Genomic DNA, 17,343 nt, shown 5'->3' with positions numbered 1-17,343 from the left:
TAATCCCGCGCCTTTGGGAGGCTGAGGTGAGTGGATTGCCTGAGCCTGCGGGTTCGAAACCCGCCTGGGCAGAGAGACCTCATCTCTACAATAAATCAAAAAATCAGCCGGGCGTGGTAGCGCATGCCTGTAATGCTGGCTACTTGGAAGGCTGAGGCAGAAGGTTTGCCAGAACCCAGCAGGTAGAGGCTGCGGTGGCCAGGAGCGGCCACTGCACTCCAGTCTGGGTGACAGAGTGAGACTGCAACTCAAAAAACAAAAAAACAAGAGGATAAATAAACTTACCTACAGAAATGCAGGAAGATTAGGCAGAGCTTAACATCCGTGATCATAAATCTCAAGCGAGGCTAGTTAATATTGAAGTTGTATGTTATTTTTCAGTCAAGTTCATTTTCTTTAGTGAGGGTGTAGATTAGACAAAGAATTAATCTGTGCTCCCTTCCCTCATGGGTGAAATAAAATGTGGGCAGTGTGTCTTCATCAGCACTACGCTTCCTAGTCCAAAGAAGACCTTTACCCCTTCCTCATTTATATGTATTGGTGAGTGCTTGTAGTGCTAGTTCTGCTGAAAGCACTTCTCCAGGAGCCCTCTTTGACCCTGCAGTAGGTTGTTCTCTGAAAGTAAAATGAATACTGTTTAGCACTTTTAGTTTTCAGCTGTTGATCTAGTTGCCAAATTTAGGAAAAGAGGAAAGTACCCACTTTGAACTTCACAGCATCGCTACATCCATCTGCAGAGACAAAACATGCAGATGCACTTAGTTTCTGTCTTGTGCGATCCCAGCTCCAGAGTTTACAAAGCTAAGCCAATCCCCTTTCCTGTGGGTTATATCAGTGTCTTTATGTTATCAGTATCTCCTTCTTGAGCAAGTTTGAGTAGAATTCTGTGCCTTTCAAATAAGCAATCCCTGACAAAAAGAAATAGCTAGTTAAAATTACTGTGTTTATTTTAATAAGACTTGATTATATACATTTGCCAAATAGTAATTGAGAAAGTTGTGGGTAACAAACCAGTCTGGGCCTTGGTTTCCTTATTTGTATAAATGAGGAAGAGTTTCCAAACTGTGTACTGTGGATCCCAAGTTGTCACAAAGGCTTGTGAGCAGGATGGAAGTTCCAAAAAAGGGAAAGCATTTGGTCTCAGTAGCTCCCTTTAACTCTGACCTCTGTTACATGCTGGGCTTTTGTTAGAGATTTTGCTGAAAAAGATTCTATTAAAAAACAAAACAAAACCCATTTTCCCAGCTCTTACACTCTTTTAACTCCACTGTGTTTAAACCCATGAATATTTCTTTTGTGGTAATACAACTTCAAGTTACAAGATGAGGGTAGATTTCAAATGATTTTGCAGAGTCATGTGCTAAGCAAGGCATGTGTCAATTATTATGGCATGCTCATCAGCACTCCCAAGCGTAGCATCCTAGTTCTCAGACTGAGATTTTGTCCAATCAGTTGTTCTTTGGTCCAGCTGAGGTTCAGGAAGGGTTACTGATTCTAAGATCAATATATTTCTTATCATTACAATTTTGGCTGCCCCTATGTTCCGTTCTTCTCTTCAACGTTGTTCAGAAATACAAATATTCTGCTGAGGAAGGCCTCATTTCCATGGGGTCATGCCTCTGTACAAGGGATTAGAGAGCTTAGGTGACTTCATCTGTCTCTTCCAGTTCAATAATTTTATAGCTGCAGGAACTGGCAACTTGTTCTTGGCACAGTTAAAATAGCCACCCATTAATAATTCCGAGAGTGTAACATACTTACTAACAATAAATACTTATACTTACTACTTCACCAGCTGAAGTGGCAGAATTAGTTGAGAAGAAGGCACTGGACTTTAGCTTCAGGTCACGTGTAGTGGTCATAATTCAGTGATTTATTAATTTATTAAAGCACAGGATTATTTTCAACAGATATCAAATAATTAATTACCCCTTTAAAGGGCCTCTTGAAAACGCCCCCCCAAAAAAATGGCGTGAGGAAAGAGGAATTCTAATTAATTGAGTAAAATTAACAATAAATCCAAATGGAAACATTTCTAATGCTTTTACTTTGAAGACAAGTTTTATAAAAAAGGAACTCTACATCTCATTCACTTTCTTGGAAGAAAATTCTAGAGTAAGTGTTAAGTATTACCAATGAAAATAATTATTTTTGTTATTTTGATGTTTAATTTTATAGATTCGGCACTTCACAGATCACAATTTCTTATAGGATTCTTCAATATGTGGTCTATGATCTGAAAATCTCATCAGTGCCATAAATTTCTTTTGTACTGTCATAAACATTAATAATCGTAATTCATTATTAAAATACTAAAGACCTCATTTTAACCAAAGATTATAAGATTCTTATTGCATAAATGCTTAAAGAAAATAAATTCCAGGTAGACTGATTTTGATCATGTAAGAGCTCTGCTTGGAAAAGGTGGCACTGGACTCACAGTCAGCGATTTCCCAGGTGCTGTTTCTTTTATTCCAGAAAGATCCTGTGTGACTGTTGTCCGTGACTGTGTTAACCCTATCAGTTTTACTTAAAAAAACACCTTTTCAATAGGAGCAGGGGAATACCTTCCTTTTCCTTCCCACTGCTCAAACCATATGCCTATCATAGTTTTGTGTATGCTGGAACTAATAAAACACACTGCATTCCTTAGTAATTAAGATTCTTGAAACAGTACACAGTGTGCAGAACACACACTTCTTGTTTTGCTTAAAATATCTTTTCCTTCTGTAGAATTCTCTATCCTGTTTAATGGCCTCATCTAGACGGAATGAATCGTAGAAGTCATGCCTTCCTCTCCCTCACTCCTCATATTCTAATGTTAATGAGTTCCTGAACTTTTATTTTCCTATCATATTTCATTAGCTGTCATCATATATCCATTCCCTCTGTAATGGCCTTCATTTGGGAACTTAACGTCTTTGTCTTGGGATACTGCAGTCATCTCCTTAGATATTTTTGGTTTTCCAACTTGCCTTCATCCTTTGCCCCTTACCACCAAATCCATCAGGATAGTCTACCCAGATAGATCTTTCTAAAATGCAAATCTGATGATGTTTAGATCTTGTAAAATTTTTCAGTGGCTTCTCTCACTTCTTTATGGGGCAAATCCAAAGTTGGTTTCATGTCATACAATGACCTTGATCTATCTCGCCTTTGTCCGTATCAAATCTGGTATTTCCTTTATATACACTGTTCCAGCCACTCTGAACTAGACCTTCCAACACATTACATCACACCCTACCCTCCCACTCGATCTGATAAACTCTTACTTATACTTTAATATCTAGCTCAAATCATTATTTTTCTGAATCAACCTCACACTTTCTTGACTTTATCTTTCTAAACAGAACTGGTCATTCCTTCCTCAGTGATACGAGTAAGCTCAGAATCCATTGGTATATTAAAATTTGTCTTCCCTATGAGACTGTGAGAAGGGACTAGGTCATTTCTCTCTTGCTGTATCCTGTCTAGCACTAGAATGGTAGTGTATATAGGATGTACTCTATAGATGTTGGTTGAATGAATAAAAGAAAATCCAAGCTTTTACCAGATCATAATATTTTTTCTTTTGAAGACAACTTTTATTGTTTTCTTCTGCTGTTAACAACACTACTCAACCATTATAAAAATTCAGAAAATCTGCAGAGTGAATAGTTCAATTTTTAAAAGTCTGAGTAAAATTGAATCTAGGTGTTTGTTCCCTTGTTGACCTCCTTTCTCCTATCACTAGGAATCCCCCAAAGGGTATAGTCTGTGTTTCAGAATAGGCCTGTTGTTGCTTGTTACCATAGCTAACAGACAGGGACCCAACAGTCAAGCCAGTACTCAGCTGTTGTCCCTGAAAGATTCACTGAGGTGCCACTTCAGGCTGGAGCTCTGTTTCCAAGCTTCAGTCTCTATGATGTCTTGGTACCACGAAGGTTAGAACTTGATTTCCTCTTCTCAGTGCTGCAGATGCTGGCACTTTGCTCTACAGGTGAATATAGGTACCTGATTGCTGCACCTCAGCATAGGTTGATTATGGAATGACATGTCATGTTTAGTTAAGTGGTCCTGAGTTATGTCCCCTTGACGAATCTGCTTTGCAGTTCTAGAGCACAAGTTCTTTTTTTCTTTTATAGTGAACTACTTTTCAAGGGCACTGTTGTCTACTCTGTCTCCAGTTAAGTGTTTCTGCTCTCTCAAGTCCTTTCTTCACTATCTGCAAAAATGTCTCTGTATGCCTAAATTCCAATAATACATAGAATTCAAATTTGTACCCGAGGAGGCTCCTTATTACTCATAAAATGATGAATAATCATCCTTTATAGTAGAACAGAAAATAGGAACACTAGACTTCACTCAATGAATATACTAATTGTTTTTCCGAATTTGTACCATTAGCAAATCCCTATTGTCTTTAATCAAAAGAAATGGCTTATCTGTATAAAAGATAAAGCTTATGACTTTTGCTAATTATGAAAAACCTCTGTAGTACGTCGTTAGTTGGGTTAGCAACTCCTGACAACTGATGTAGAGTTTGCTTTCAAGAACTGGTTTATGGTATACTTTCACCAATGTATTAAAGTAAGCTCAACTGAGTAGTGGAATTTTTTTTTTCCTCCAGGACAGCCTGAGTTTTATTTTGCCTGGATGTGTATCTGATATTACTCTGTTGCTTTACTGTGTAGATACAGTTTGATTGTTTTTTTGAGACAGGTGGTTCATGAAATAAAACTTGGTTATAGAAAATGAAAGTTCTTTAACAACAGTTGTAAACACTGAATATACTTATGTAGTAGGGTCAAATAAAGTGTGTGTGTGTGTGTGTAATTTTTTTCATAGCTAATGACACCTGTGTAATTGGGTAGCAAGGCCTGGTATTTCAAGGATGTTTATTATATATAATGCTACACAGTGTTACAAATCAGATGTGATTCTTTTGTTATGCTTAACTTTACAAAACAGAGAATGTGCTAAAGATTAGTATTACAAATTTTTTTTAGCCCTTGTCTGGTGGCTCATACATGTGATCCCAGCACTTAGGGAGGCTGAGGTGAGAGGATTGCTTGAACCCAAGAGTTTGAGACCAGTCTAGGCAACACAGTGAGACCTTGTTGCTCCAAAAAAAAAAAAAAAAAATTAGTTGAGTGTCATGGTGTGTAGTACCAGCTACTTAGGTGGCTGAGGTGGAAGGATCACGAACCCAGGACCTGGGTGCTGCAGTGAGCCGTTGATTGTGCCACTGCCTTCCAGCCTGGGAAACAAAGTGAGACTGGGACCAAAAACAATATTTTTGTTTGTTTTGAATCCTATATGCACGGAAATACAAAGAAATACAAATTTCAAACTCATCACCCATTAACAAAAGAAATACAATAAGATCCTTAAGTGGTCATTATAATAACAAATGCAAATTTGAAGTGTTTGTGATAAAATATATCAATAGTGAACAAAAATCTGTGTAAACACTAATTCTACAACTGGGAAGACATCTCAGTTTTGCTAATTTTGGTGACATCTTCCCAACCATGTCTAATCTTCAGTATCTTCTTCCTTAAGCATGGCAGGAATAGTGCACCTTTACATGTCAGGACAACAATTGGAAGGAAAACAGCTATCATAAAAGTTGGAGGGGTATACCACACAAATTGTTTTATATCTACCCATTTATTCCAGGCGAAAATCAATGCATGCATTGTGCCCAGTAGAAGAGAAACAATTCCTAGCTTGCTCTGCAAAAGAAAAACAAAATTACCTTGGTGAAAATTGGTTCAATAAGAGTTTATTCCATTCTACCTCATCTGGTTCTGTTCTGTCACATGGGAAATCTTTTAATTCATCTGTGATTCTTTTCTTGTCACATCTCTCAACAATGTGCATTCACATCTTTCCACTTTTTTTACATGTCCTCCTGCACCACCTTACTTTTGGGTAATGTTCTTGTCTTTAGGCTCTATAAGTTGAGAAAATTCACAACTGTTCCTTTGAGTCTCAGGTGATCAACAGATTTATCTTCCCTTTCTCCACCACTTTGTTCATCTCTCTGATGATATTTATTTTATGGTGTATTGTCTCTTGTGCCTTTGTCTTAATTCTGCTTATTAAGAACATCTAAAAACAGGGTCTGAGTTTTACTTAATACAGGATCCCTGTAGAATCAACACAATGATTTGCACATTTAGGTGCTTAGTTAAATATTGGTGGGTTGATGGAAGATTATTGCCAAAACCAATTTGAATTCAGTGATCTTTATGAATTGTGAAGGCAACAAATGTGATTCACTCTGCTGTTGGTAAGTGAATACTGAGGCGAATGAACTTGGCCTATGTTTAAAAAAATTAAACATTCTCATAAAATAGGAAAAATATTAACATTTATTTTACCTATTGAACAAAATAGAGAGATCTGAAGATGTGAAGAGACATTTCAGTTTGCACTGGGATGCTTTGGCCCCCACAGATAAATTTGCTTAAAAATAGCTGTTCACCTATGTAATCTTACAGCATTCTGACAACAGCTCTTCTAGAAGACTTTTGGCTTCTATTCATTTTACTAGAAATAGTCATTAGCCTGCCAGAACAAATCTAACTTACAATTACTCATCCATATTCTTAAACCCTAATAAATACAATCAAATAGCTAAGTTTATATTTTCAGATATGAATCTCCCAGGTAAATCATAGTATAACCAGTTCTCAGATCATAAATGAAAGTTTTCTAGGTTAATAATTGAAAAATACATATCATTAGTTGAAGATTAACTTTACCAAAGGTGTATTATACTTATTACGGGATAGGTGTTGTACATATAGTGGAATGAATTCAGTTGTCAAAAAGCAATGCCTAAATTCCTAATTAAATCATAAAAGTGGTTCTCAGCATATGCGTGACAGGCAAAGCAAGGTAAGAAGACAGTTAGTTAATGAGGACCAGAGAACTTCAATGGCTATTGGGTGGAATCTACAAAATTAGGAAATAGTGTGCTTAGAGAGTGTGGTGTTATCTCTAAGCTGCACTGGAAGAATTCAGACATACTTTCCAGCCTAATCAGATGCCCCGATAAAGTGTCTGTTGGAGTATGTGTGTGGAAAGGATGGTGGGGAATGTCTGATTCTGTGGAAATTTCCAAAGATGTTCACCTATAAAAGTTAAAGCTATGCCATTAAAAAAAATTGGCAGTACTTATGGCTGAATCTTTGAATTTTGACAGACAAGGATCCCTTTCTGAATTCTGGCACGTCACTGTTTAAGTATAATCCATCACTAGAAGATAACTTTCAGTAAATCTGAGATAGTGTTTGAATTCCAAGAATATTTAGAAACTTCAAGTGAGTAAGCTACATAAAATGGAAAAGGCAGCCTTTAAAATTAGGTTTGCCTGAGCCCGCGGGTTTAAGACCCGTCTGGGCAACTTGGTGAGACCTAATCTCTACAATAAATCAAAAAATTAGCCGGGCATGGTAGTGCGCGCCTGTAATTCCAGCTACTTGGAAGGCTGAGGCAGAAGGATGACTGGAGCCCAGCAGGTTGAGGCTGCGGTGGCCAGGAGCGGCCACTGCACTCCAGTCTGGGCGATGGAGTGAGACTCCAACTCAATAAATAAATAAATAAATAAAATAAAATAAAATTAGATAGTAGAACACCTTAGTAGATAAAACCCCATATTTCAAGGAAAGATTTTTTTTTCCTGCATAGTGCAAAGCTGTGTAACTTACAAGGCATGACTAAAGTCAGGCGATAGATAAAGGAATATTTATTTTTTGGGGGAAAAGTCACATTTGTAATCTAACAAGTTTCAAATGTTAGAAAAAATATTTTTGAGTAATGCCTTTTATTTAAGCTTAGAAAACACTTGTCTTTTTTAGAAGCAATAGGGAGAAACAACAAGAGAGCACCCTATTAATTGGAATTAATGTGGGAAATTTATTACTGGAAAATATTTGTTATTTTTTTATGATGTAAAGTCAACATATTTGATATTATAAACTCAGAAAGATTTTACATCTTAGAGATATTTTAAATATTATTTACCTGAATATAGTGAAATTCTCTCCATGTCAAAGAGTCGCTCACAGATGGAATAGATGTCACAGCCAACAGAGCTAGTATTGCCAGTCCCACAATTCCCAGAGATAAATAAATCTCCATTCTCCAAACATCATGCTCAATCCAAGCATCTTCTTTATTTTGTTGGACCTATCAGAGGGTAAACAAAGAAGGAAGAAATGCAAACAACAGTTGTTTCCCAAATGTGAATCTCTTTGTAGACTCCTCTGTCTCCTGTGGAGGCCCTGAGAACAAGAGTGGCCTCCACAGATTTGACTTTTTAAGAGAGCTATCACTTTCTTTCCTTGAATGCAACATTTATGTAATCTTTTAAATGAATTATGTAATAATTATTTGATGGTTTACTTAGAATTACAATGTGCATGCACCTATAGTAAATAAGCAAAAGATAAGAACAATCAGTATTTAAAATGTAATTTTATGAGAGTGGTAGATTGAAATGTGGTCCTGTTCATGAATAAAGTTTTTTTTAATATTATTAAAGTTGTACTTTATTTTCAGCTTAAAAAGCATTTCTCAGTGTAAAACTACAACCAAGCCCCAGTAAGGTTATAATAAAATTTTTAAAAATTCAGATTATTCTCTCAACACAGGGTTTCAACAGGAGTTTCATATATTAATATTACAATGAGAAAGGACTTAGACTTTTAAGTTTAGTAATAATATCAAGATCGTCAACCTACCTGTTGGTATGCCCATTTTAGCAACTTGTATCTGTAGGATCGCCTCATTGGATAGCATAGACTATAAACTGCATGCAGTACAGCAAAAAAGAAACTGAGAAGCCCAAATTGCTTTCGTGTTAACATCCATTTGTCCAACCAATGTGGAAACTTCTTATACTTGGTTCCATTATGTAGCTGTACAACTGCTGCTATCACACCTGGCAAATAAACCAATGCTAACAGTGTGATGGAAACCATTGGCAAGACCTTGTTGATGACAAAAATTGGAATTTTATACAAATATTGTTGATGATAAGTTATGAAAGGGTGAATTATTTCCCTCAGAAGAGTGTAAAGAAAAGTCAGAGATGAAATAATAACAGCTATTTTAATTGGCAAGCGCCATTTTGGAAAGAGTTCCTGTGTGTGCTGAAGTTCTGAGGGGAAATCGAATTCATCAACATGGGCTGTTTGGTGCAAAGGCAAAAGCACAGGTCTTTTCAGCATGCTGGTCTCTCCTGTGTCCTTATTCTACAAAAGAAAAAAAAAATCTTAACACCAAACAAAACAATGAGATTACTCTTAACCTAACTACTTATTGCTCAATCATCATGCTTCTTAGTGAATAAGGGCATTCGGAACCTTGCTTTTGAATACTAGTTAGTTGAAGCTAACATAGTCTATGCAGCCCTGACCAAAGGTGCACACTAGAGTTCTCTATTAATTTGTTATTCATTTGTTTTTAAGGCAAAAGAAATATATGCTTCAGACAAATAAGACTGTTAACTTGAAACAGAAAATAATTTCACTTTATACACATGGTTATTTTTATAGAATATATGCTTGCAATTTTTAAATTATTTTTTCCTGTTAAAATGATTAAGATAAAATAAATAATTACTGTTAAAACTGGAATTTAGTTGCGATAACTTAGAAACGAGTTTGAAACCAAAATGTTCTGCCGGTTTTTCTGTCAACTAGTATAGTAAGAAACATTTAATTGTGTGGTCGAACAGAAGAGGGAGAAGTGATATTTATCCAAAAGTAAATTTATTTGGTTTAACAGTGAGTCATCAATTTACTTGATAGTCTCTTGGTAAACTGACATAATGTCTATGAGAAAAAAGGTTATAAAACTACTGTCTTATTAGCATTGAGGACTTTTTCTTTTTAAACTTAGAACCATAGACTGTTAGAAAGAATTGGAAGGGTCTTGGAGATGATCAGGTCCAACTTTCCCACTTTATAGATAAACAAAGACCCAGGATTTTTAGGGACCTATTCATGGCCATTCAGCTAAGTCTCTGAAAAATCAGTCAAGGTACTATTTCTCTCACATATAACACTCTGTTAATTCTATTTTTTCATAGTATCAGTGACAGTAATCTGAGATATCAGCAGACTAGGGTAAAAATCATTTTTTATAACACTAAGAGATATAGAATGGCATTTGAATTATGTTTATGGATGTTAATTATTAATTATTATTATTTTACCAAATAATCATCTTCTTCTAGATTTCTCCTGGGCTTCATCTTCCAAAGTTCTTCGTTTGTGATGTCTTTTCTGCTCTCCATTAATTCTATAAAATAGTATGGCTTCAGTCATTTATAGAAATAAAAAATAATGATCTTCCAGTCTATTCTATTTATTTATTTATTTATTTATTTTTTTGAGTTGGAGTCTCACTCCGTCACCCAGACTGGAGTGTAGTGGCCACTCCCAGCCACCGCAGCCTCGACCTGCTGGGCTCCGGCGATCCTTCCACCTCAGCCTTCCAAGTAGCCGGAATTACAGGCATGCACTACCACGCCCAGTTGATTTTTTTTATTTATTGTAGAGATGAGGTGTCGTTGCCCAGGCGGGTCTCGAACCCGTGGGCTCAGGCAATTCACTCACCTCAGCCTCCCAAAGGCGTGGGATTACAGGCTGAGCCACCGAGCCCGGCTATTCTATTTATGATGTTACTATTTGGTGGGACAATATAAAAAACCTACTTCCTAAAAGACTAGAGTGGCAGGTACAACTAAAATTCAGACAGTGATTGATGTATACATTTAACTTCACATTATGATCTGTAAGAGTCTCAAACCAATTCCCTTTTGTCAGTAGTAATTGCTTTATTGAAATACCTACCTGTTTGTGCAATGAATCACCTAAGTGTCTATATTGAACACAAAGGGTCAGATGTTGTCCTTTGATCTAGGAAGATTTAACTCATGTAGAGCAGGGGCTCTCCAATCCCTGGGCCAAAAACCGGTAGTTAGAAGCCGGGCCACCGGCAGTAGGTGAGTGGTGGGCCAGTGAGTGAAGCTTCATTTGTATTTACAGCCCTCCCCATCACTCATATCACTGTCTGAGCTCCACCTCCAGTCTGGTGAGTGGTGGTATTAGACTCTCACAGAAGTGCAAACCCTACTGTGAGATGCACATGCCAGGGATCTAGGGTGCATGCTCCTTATGAGAATCTAATACCTAATGACCTGAGGTGGAGCTGAGACAGTGATGCTAGCACTGGGGAGTAGCTGCACATACAGATTAACATTAGCAGTGAGGTCTGTCTCCCCCACCCTCCAATTCCACAGTTTATTGGCTGTGATCTTGAGTGAGTCATTTAATCTTTTGAAGCTCATCCATAAGATGATGCTAGTGTTCCCTACTCACAAGATTATCATGTACCCGGCACTGCTAAAGAATGTTCCAAGAAGGTGCAAAGGAATTATTTTTCTGGGCCAAAGTTCATTTCCTCCCCATGTTCACTGGACTGCTCTTTAATAGCAATAAGGTTTGACTGCACATCTCCCCCCACCTTCCCCCTGGTCCATGGAAAAATTATCTTCCATGAAACTGGTCCATGATGTCAAAAAAGTTGGGAACTGCTGATATAGAGGAAAGCCAACTCCTTTAAAAGGTAAACAGAATTAATAATTCATTATTTTGAGAATAACAATGTTATCAGTAGAGGATGGAGGTAGCTGATACAAGACCGTATTTCAGGAAGTTATATGTTTTAATAGAGTTTTTGGGTTGACACTGGAATCGGAAACAATAATTAATTGATTTTATGGGGAAATATACTCTAGTTTCAGACAATAAACAGAACAGATACTGTTGGTAAGGTGAACCCTGATAGTAGCATAAAAGACTAAAAGGTCATATTTCAGAGTGCCATTTTTCCCACTAGAAGAGTGGGTAGGTCTTTGTTGGTAAAACATGAATGGGTAGTAAATTTCCAGTGGAGGTGATGAGTTGTGTTCAATCATTGATATGCTCACTCTTCTGGTCCATCATGTGGGAAATAATTTTGTACAATTTCTTACCCTATAAAGAAATCTGCTCCTTAACAACCTTCACATATCCTCATCCAGGCTTGATGTAACATTTTTAGGGAAGGGAAACATGCAAAGGCACAATATTATTCATTGTTTTTATTAGTTCTGAATCTACTTCAGAGGAATATATATCTATAATTTGTACTTTATGAAATTCAGTAAGAAAAAATAAGATTACACATATAACAATTTGATTGACTGAAAGCATTCCAAAGGTTTCTGAATTTTAGACTATCTATTATATATATAAATGTTAAATAATTAAGTATAGATTTTTTTTGAGTTGGGGATCTGTGTTGCCCAGGCTGGAGTGCTGTGGCATGATCACAGCTCACCATAGCTTCAACCTCCTGGGCTCAGGTGATCCTTCCACCTCAGGCCCAAGTAGCTGGGACTACAGGTGTGGATCACAACATCTGGATAATTTTTTGTAGAGACGAAGTCTCGCTATGTTGCTTAGGCTGGTGTCTGTAGTACTTTATTAACTGAAAGTTGTCTGCAGGCATAGTTTAAAAATACAATCATGTAACCCATAATAATATTTTGGTCAATGACAGGCTGCATATATGACAGTGTTCAATCAGATTATAATGGAGCTAAAGAGTTCCTATTGCCTAGTGTTTACAATACTATACTTTTCAATTATTATTTTAGAGTGTACTTCTTCTACTTACTTATAACAAGAGCAACTTCCAGTCCTGCAAGTTTCTTTCATAGTAAGTGCCCTACCTGTAGTGTCCTCCCCCCAAAAATGGTGTACTATTTTAAAATCTTTTATACTGAATATATATTTACTGTACCTTTTCTATGTTTAAATATACAATTACCACTGTGTTACAACTGCCTACAGTATTCAGTACAGAAGCATGCTGTACAGGTTTGTAGCATAGGAGCAACAGGCTATCCCACATAGCCTAGATGTGTAATAGGCTATGCCACCTAAATTTGTATAAGTATATTCTAGGATGTTTGCACAATGACAAAATCGCTAATGATGCATTTCTCAGAATGTATCCCTATTGTTAAGTGACCCATGAGTGCACTTAAAATATTCTCCAGGTTTTAAGGTTTGACCTGCACAAATAATAAGGAGGAGTCATTTTTACATAATTCCAACCATTTCTTTGTTGAAGTGCTTTTGGAACATTTTCCAGATATTACCTGTTTTGAAACTTCAGAATATTCATAATGAGGATATTAGTTTTGGTTTGTTCACATTCTTTCCCCACTTTTTCTGATATAAAACATTTCCTCCACTTTGAGAAATTCCCCTCCACCCTCCAATATGATTTTGGGTTGCCAATTGCAGTAAATACCCATCCTCTGGTCCCAGAAGTGGGCATATGACTCAGGGTCAGCCAATCACAGTCTCTTATTTCCCAAGCCACACTGACTGGCTTAGAAATGACACACAACCCTAGTCAAACCAAATATAGTCTTCTGATATTTATAAATGGAAGTGGAAAAGAGATAGGAGATGGCTCTAACATTTTGTTTATTTGAGATGGCATCAGCCCACCATGCTTTCTTCTCCATGCTGTGAAGAGGAAGATATTTTCATGAGAACAGAAGAAAATCAACACCAAAAGCAGAACAAGTGAAGAAAGAGACAGTAGGGTCCTGGTGGCACATTTTGAGTACTTAGAGTCCCTGAGACTAGATCCTGAATTTGTCAGTGACACAGTCAGTACATTCCTTTTTTTGCTTAAGTTAGCTTGACATGGGTGTTTACCATTGGTATTTAAAATAATTCTGAGTAAAGTATATGCCAGTCAACAAGTATTTATGACCCCAACTCTATGAGTGACACTAAAGAGAGCAAAGAGAAATGAGATTTATACTTGCTCTAGAGGAAATAATAGGCTATTTCCTTAAGAAGCATTAGTTCAAGTCATTTGGTGATTTGGGGGGGTTTCTAGGAATAGAAGTATTATCTGCTATCAAACATTAGAAATAGTTTACTATGTTTAGAAGATGTTTTAAGTCTATTAGTTTCAGGATGGCAAAGATGTTAACATATAAAGCTACATTTATTCAGTATTAATTCATTAACAATATTGTGAACAATGATTTCAGGTCATGGGAATAGAAGGTTAAATGAGATAAAGCCTCTACTCTCAAAAATCTTGAAGTCTAGGAGTGAAGGCAGACATTTTAAAAAGTAAAGGACATGAATAGAAACTTTTCAAAAGAAGATGTACAAGCAGCCAACAGATACATGGAAAAATGCTCAGCCTCACTAATCATCAAAGAAATGCAAATTAAAACCACACTGAGATACCACCTAACTATGGTCAGGATGGCCATCATCAATAACTCAAAAAACAAAAGATGCTGGAGAGAATGTGGGGAAAAGGGAACACGTCTACACTGTTGGTGGGAATGTAAACTAGTACAATCTCGATGGAAAATCAGTGTAGAGATTTCTAAAAGATCTAAAAACCGAACTTCCAAATGACCCATCAATCCCCCTTCTGGTAATATACCCGGAGGAACTCAAATCACTCTGTAGAAAAGATACCTATACACGTGTATTTATTGCAGCATTATTCACAACAGTGAAAACATGGAACCAACCAGTGCCCACTGAAAGAGGACTGGATAAAGAAAATGTGGTACATTTACGCAATGGAATATTATGCAGTCATAAAGAAAAACAAAATTATGAACTTCGCAGCAACCTGGGTGGAATTAGAGTCTATAATACTCAGATTTTTTTTTTTGTGCTTGAAGTATCACTCTGTTGCCCAGGCTGGAGTACAGTGGCATGCTTACGGCCACCACAGCCTCAACCTGTTGGGCTCAGGTGGCCCTTCTGCCTCAGTCTTTCAAGTAGCTGGAACTATAGGCGTGTGCCACCACACCCAGCTAATTTTTTTGTTTTAGTGTAGAGACAAGGTCTTGGTAAGTTGCCCTGGCTGGTCTCAAAACCCTGTACTCAGCAATTCTCTTGCCTAGGCCTCCCAAAGTGCTGGGATTACAGGCTTGAGCCACCGTTTCCTGCCAATACTTAGAGATTTAACACAGAAACAAATTCTGACTACCACATGTACTCACTCATAAGTGGACCCTGAACATTTATCATAATACCATAAGAAGGGATTAGCAGTAGTGGGACACTGCCAGGGGAGGGGTGGGGTGCATAATATCAATAAGGGTACCCACACTTTACCTGTACAATGACCACGTATGTACCTAACCCTGAATTGTACTCCATATTTTTAAGATTTAAAAAAAAGAGAAAAAGAGTAGAATGGATAAAGAAAATGTGGTACATATACACGATGGAGTATTATGCAGCCATAAAGAAGAACAAAATCATGGACTTCGAAGCAAATTGGATGGAGCTGGAGACCATCATACTTTGTGATCTATCACAGAAACAAAGGACTGAATATTGCAAGTTCTTACTCATAGTGAAAACTGAACATTAATCACAATAGCACGAGGGAGGAATCGGCAGTCACTGGGCACTGCCAGGGAAGAGAGGGAAAGAGGAAGAGGGGCATGTAACAACACAAAGGATACCTGGTTCCAAACCAGGGGAAGTGAGGGCCAGTTGGAGGCCCAAACTTCACCTGCATGCAGCCTATTTGTGTAGGTAATTCTTACTTGTACCCCTCATCTCTGTAATAAAATAAAATTAAAACAATTAAAATTAATGCATGATACTGCAATGTATCCTAAAGGAAGATAAAGTTTTATGGAGAGCTGGTGGCATGGAAAGGGAAGCAGAGGAAAGACTGAGGACTTTCTTCTAGACCTAGTCTGGGGTATCTAGCAGGCTGGCAGTGTTTGCTGACTTTTGGCCACTGTGAAGAGAATCTGGGTGGCTAGCCAGAGGAACCCTGGAGGGTACCCACCCATTTGTCTGCACCGAAAGGAGACCATGCTGAAAAGTAAAGCCAAGAAAAAGCCCATCACAGTGAGGGAGCTTGTTGACTGTGTGGCCCACAGTCAACTCTGCACCCACAAGCCAGGAAAATAAACTATCAGTCAAATAAAATATGTTGGTTTCCATCGGACATTAACCAAATATATCATTCAAGTTCTACAGTAAAATCTTTTCATAGAAAAAAATAACAGGAAGCACTACAGTGTTAAGATGTTAGGGAACTCCAGAATTTGACCCAAAGTTCTCTAACTTTCAGGCCATTAACAAGCAAGACACATTTCTAATGTGACTGTGCCGTTTTGCTGTACCAGGCTGGCTGGCTTGGTGTTCCTGCTAAATATTGACACAGCCCAACTGACTCATGTTTATGTCCCGGAGTTTAGAATATGAAGAAACCTAATGACTGGAATACATTGTGGGTTGTATTGCATTTTCAGGCTTTTATAGTTTCAAGTGCACATTGGCTTTACCACATTTAACTGTGTGAAGTTGTTTTTTCACTGTGTTTTTTCCCCCTTTTTATGCATTGCTTTCTACATGATTAACATCATGCTAAATGAATGATCTTTTATTATATATCAGGATGTGGAAGGAATTTTTTTTTACAAAAAGAACAAAGTAATGAATTTGGAAGTGTACACAGATTTTATGTCTACATAATCCCCTCCAGTGGATTTGACCAGAGTTACACTATTTAAAGACTTGACTATTTTAGAGGGCACGTGAACCCCTCCCAAATCCTGAAAGAGTAGGACTAATGTTTCAAGGACTCAAAATGAAAACTTCCTGGAAAACCCGAAGACGAAGTAGCACGATTATAAGGACTATGTACCAATCATTCGTTACTGAGATGCAAACTCGTGGCGACTTTGCCAAGTTAAAAAACTCGCCACCGGAACCCAACCTGAGCACAAACTTAATAACCCGTCACCTTCCCCAAACCCCTAGCTTAAAGCCTTCCTGTGGATGCCTGACTCTTAGCCCCCAGCCAGGCCACCACTGCTCTGCGGGGAGCTGGGCTCGGGGTAGCGAGCCGCCAAGCAGCGCGTAGTGGGGCGGATTGAGCAGCGCACCCCCGGGGCGCGCGCAGGGGTGAGTAGGGCAGCGCACCCAGGGGCCGCGCGCAGGGGCGAGCAGAGCAGTGCACCCTGAGGCTGCACGCAAGGGCAAGTAGAGCAGCGCACCCCGGGGCTGCGCGTAGGGGCAAGTAGGGCGGCGCTAGCTTGGGGCCGCGCGCAGGGGCGAGTAGAGCAGCGCTCCCCGGCGCCACGCGTAGGGGTGAACAGAGCAGCGCACCCCGGAGCTGCACGTAGAGGCGAGTAGGGCAGCGCTCGTCTGGGGCCGCGCTTCCGGGCAGAGAAAGCAGCCCCCCGGGGGCGCCGCCGACCCGTCCCGAGCG

General features: G+C 38.3%; 1 protein-coding gene across 1 annotated transcript; it reads right to left on the bottom strand.

The window, feature by feature from the left end:
* Positions 1–5,366: 5,366 nt before the first annotated feature.
* On the bottom strand, positions 5,367–10,324 carry STEAP1 (STEAP family member 1). The gene is made up of 4 exons (XM_008056466.2): positions 10,214–10,324; positions 8,736–9,248; positions 8,017–8,181; positions 5,367–5,717 (listed from the first exon to the last, which is right to left on the bottom strand). The coding sequence occupies exons 1-4, from the start codon at positions 10,292–10,294 to the stop codon at positions 5,460–5,462; spliced, it is 1,017 nt and encodes a 338-aa protein (XP_008054657.1). The 5' UTR covers positions 10,295–10,324; the 3' UTR covers positions 5,367–5,459.
* Between the last annotated feature and the right edge of the window lie 7,019 nt (positions 10,325–17,343).

Source organism: Carlito syrichta, unplaced genomic scaffold (assembly GCF_000164805.1).
Source record: "Carlito syrichta isolate Samal-C Ts95f unplaced genomic scaffold, Tarsius_syrichta-2.0.1 Scaffold302375, whole genome shotgun sequence".
Lineage (NCBI taxonomy): Eukaryota > Metazoa > Chordata > Mammalia > Primates > Tarsiidae > Carlito > Carlito syrichta.
The sequence above is the reverse complement of the archived record's forward strand: the minus strand, read 5'-3'. Positions and strand labels throughout refer to the sequence as shown.

What these genes read in the sequence shown, in the direction of transcription:
- STEAP1 (XM_008056466.2), bottom strand. Translation starts at nt 10,294, where the DNA reads ATGGAGAGCAGAAAAGACATCACAAACGAAGAACTTTGGAAGATGAAG. An exon ending in TAGAAGAAGATGATTATTTG is followed by an intron (nt 9,249 to 10,213) that starts GTAAAATAATAA and finishes TTTCTTTTGTAG; the next exon opens with AATAAGGACACAGGAGAGAC. An exon ending in TAAAATGGGCATACCAACAG is followed by an intron (nt 8,182 to 8,735) that starts GTAGGTTGACGA and finishes ACCCTCTGATAG; the next exon opens with GTCCAACAAAATAAAGAAGA.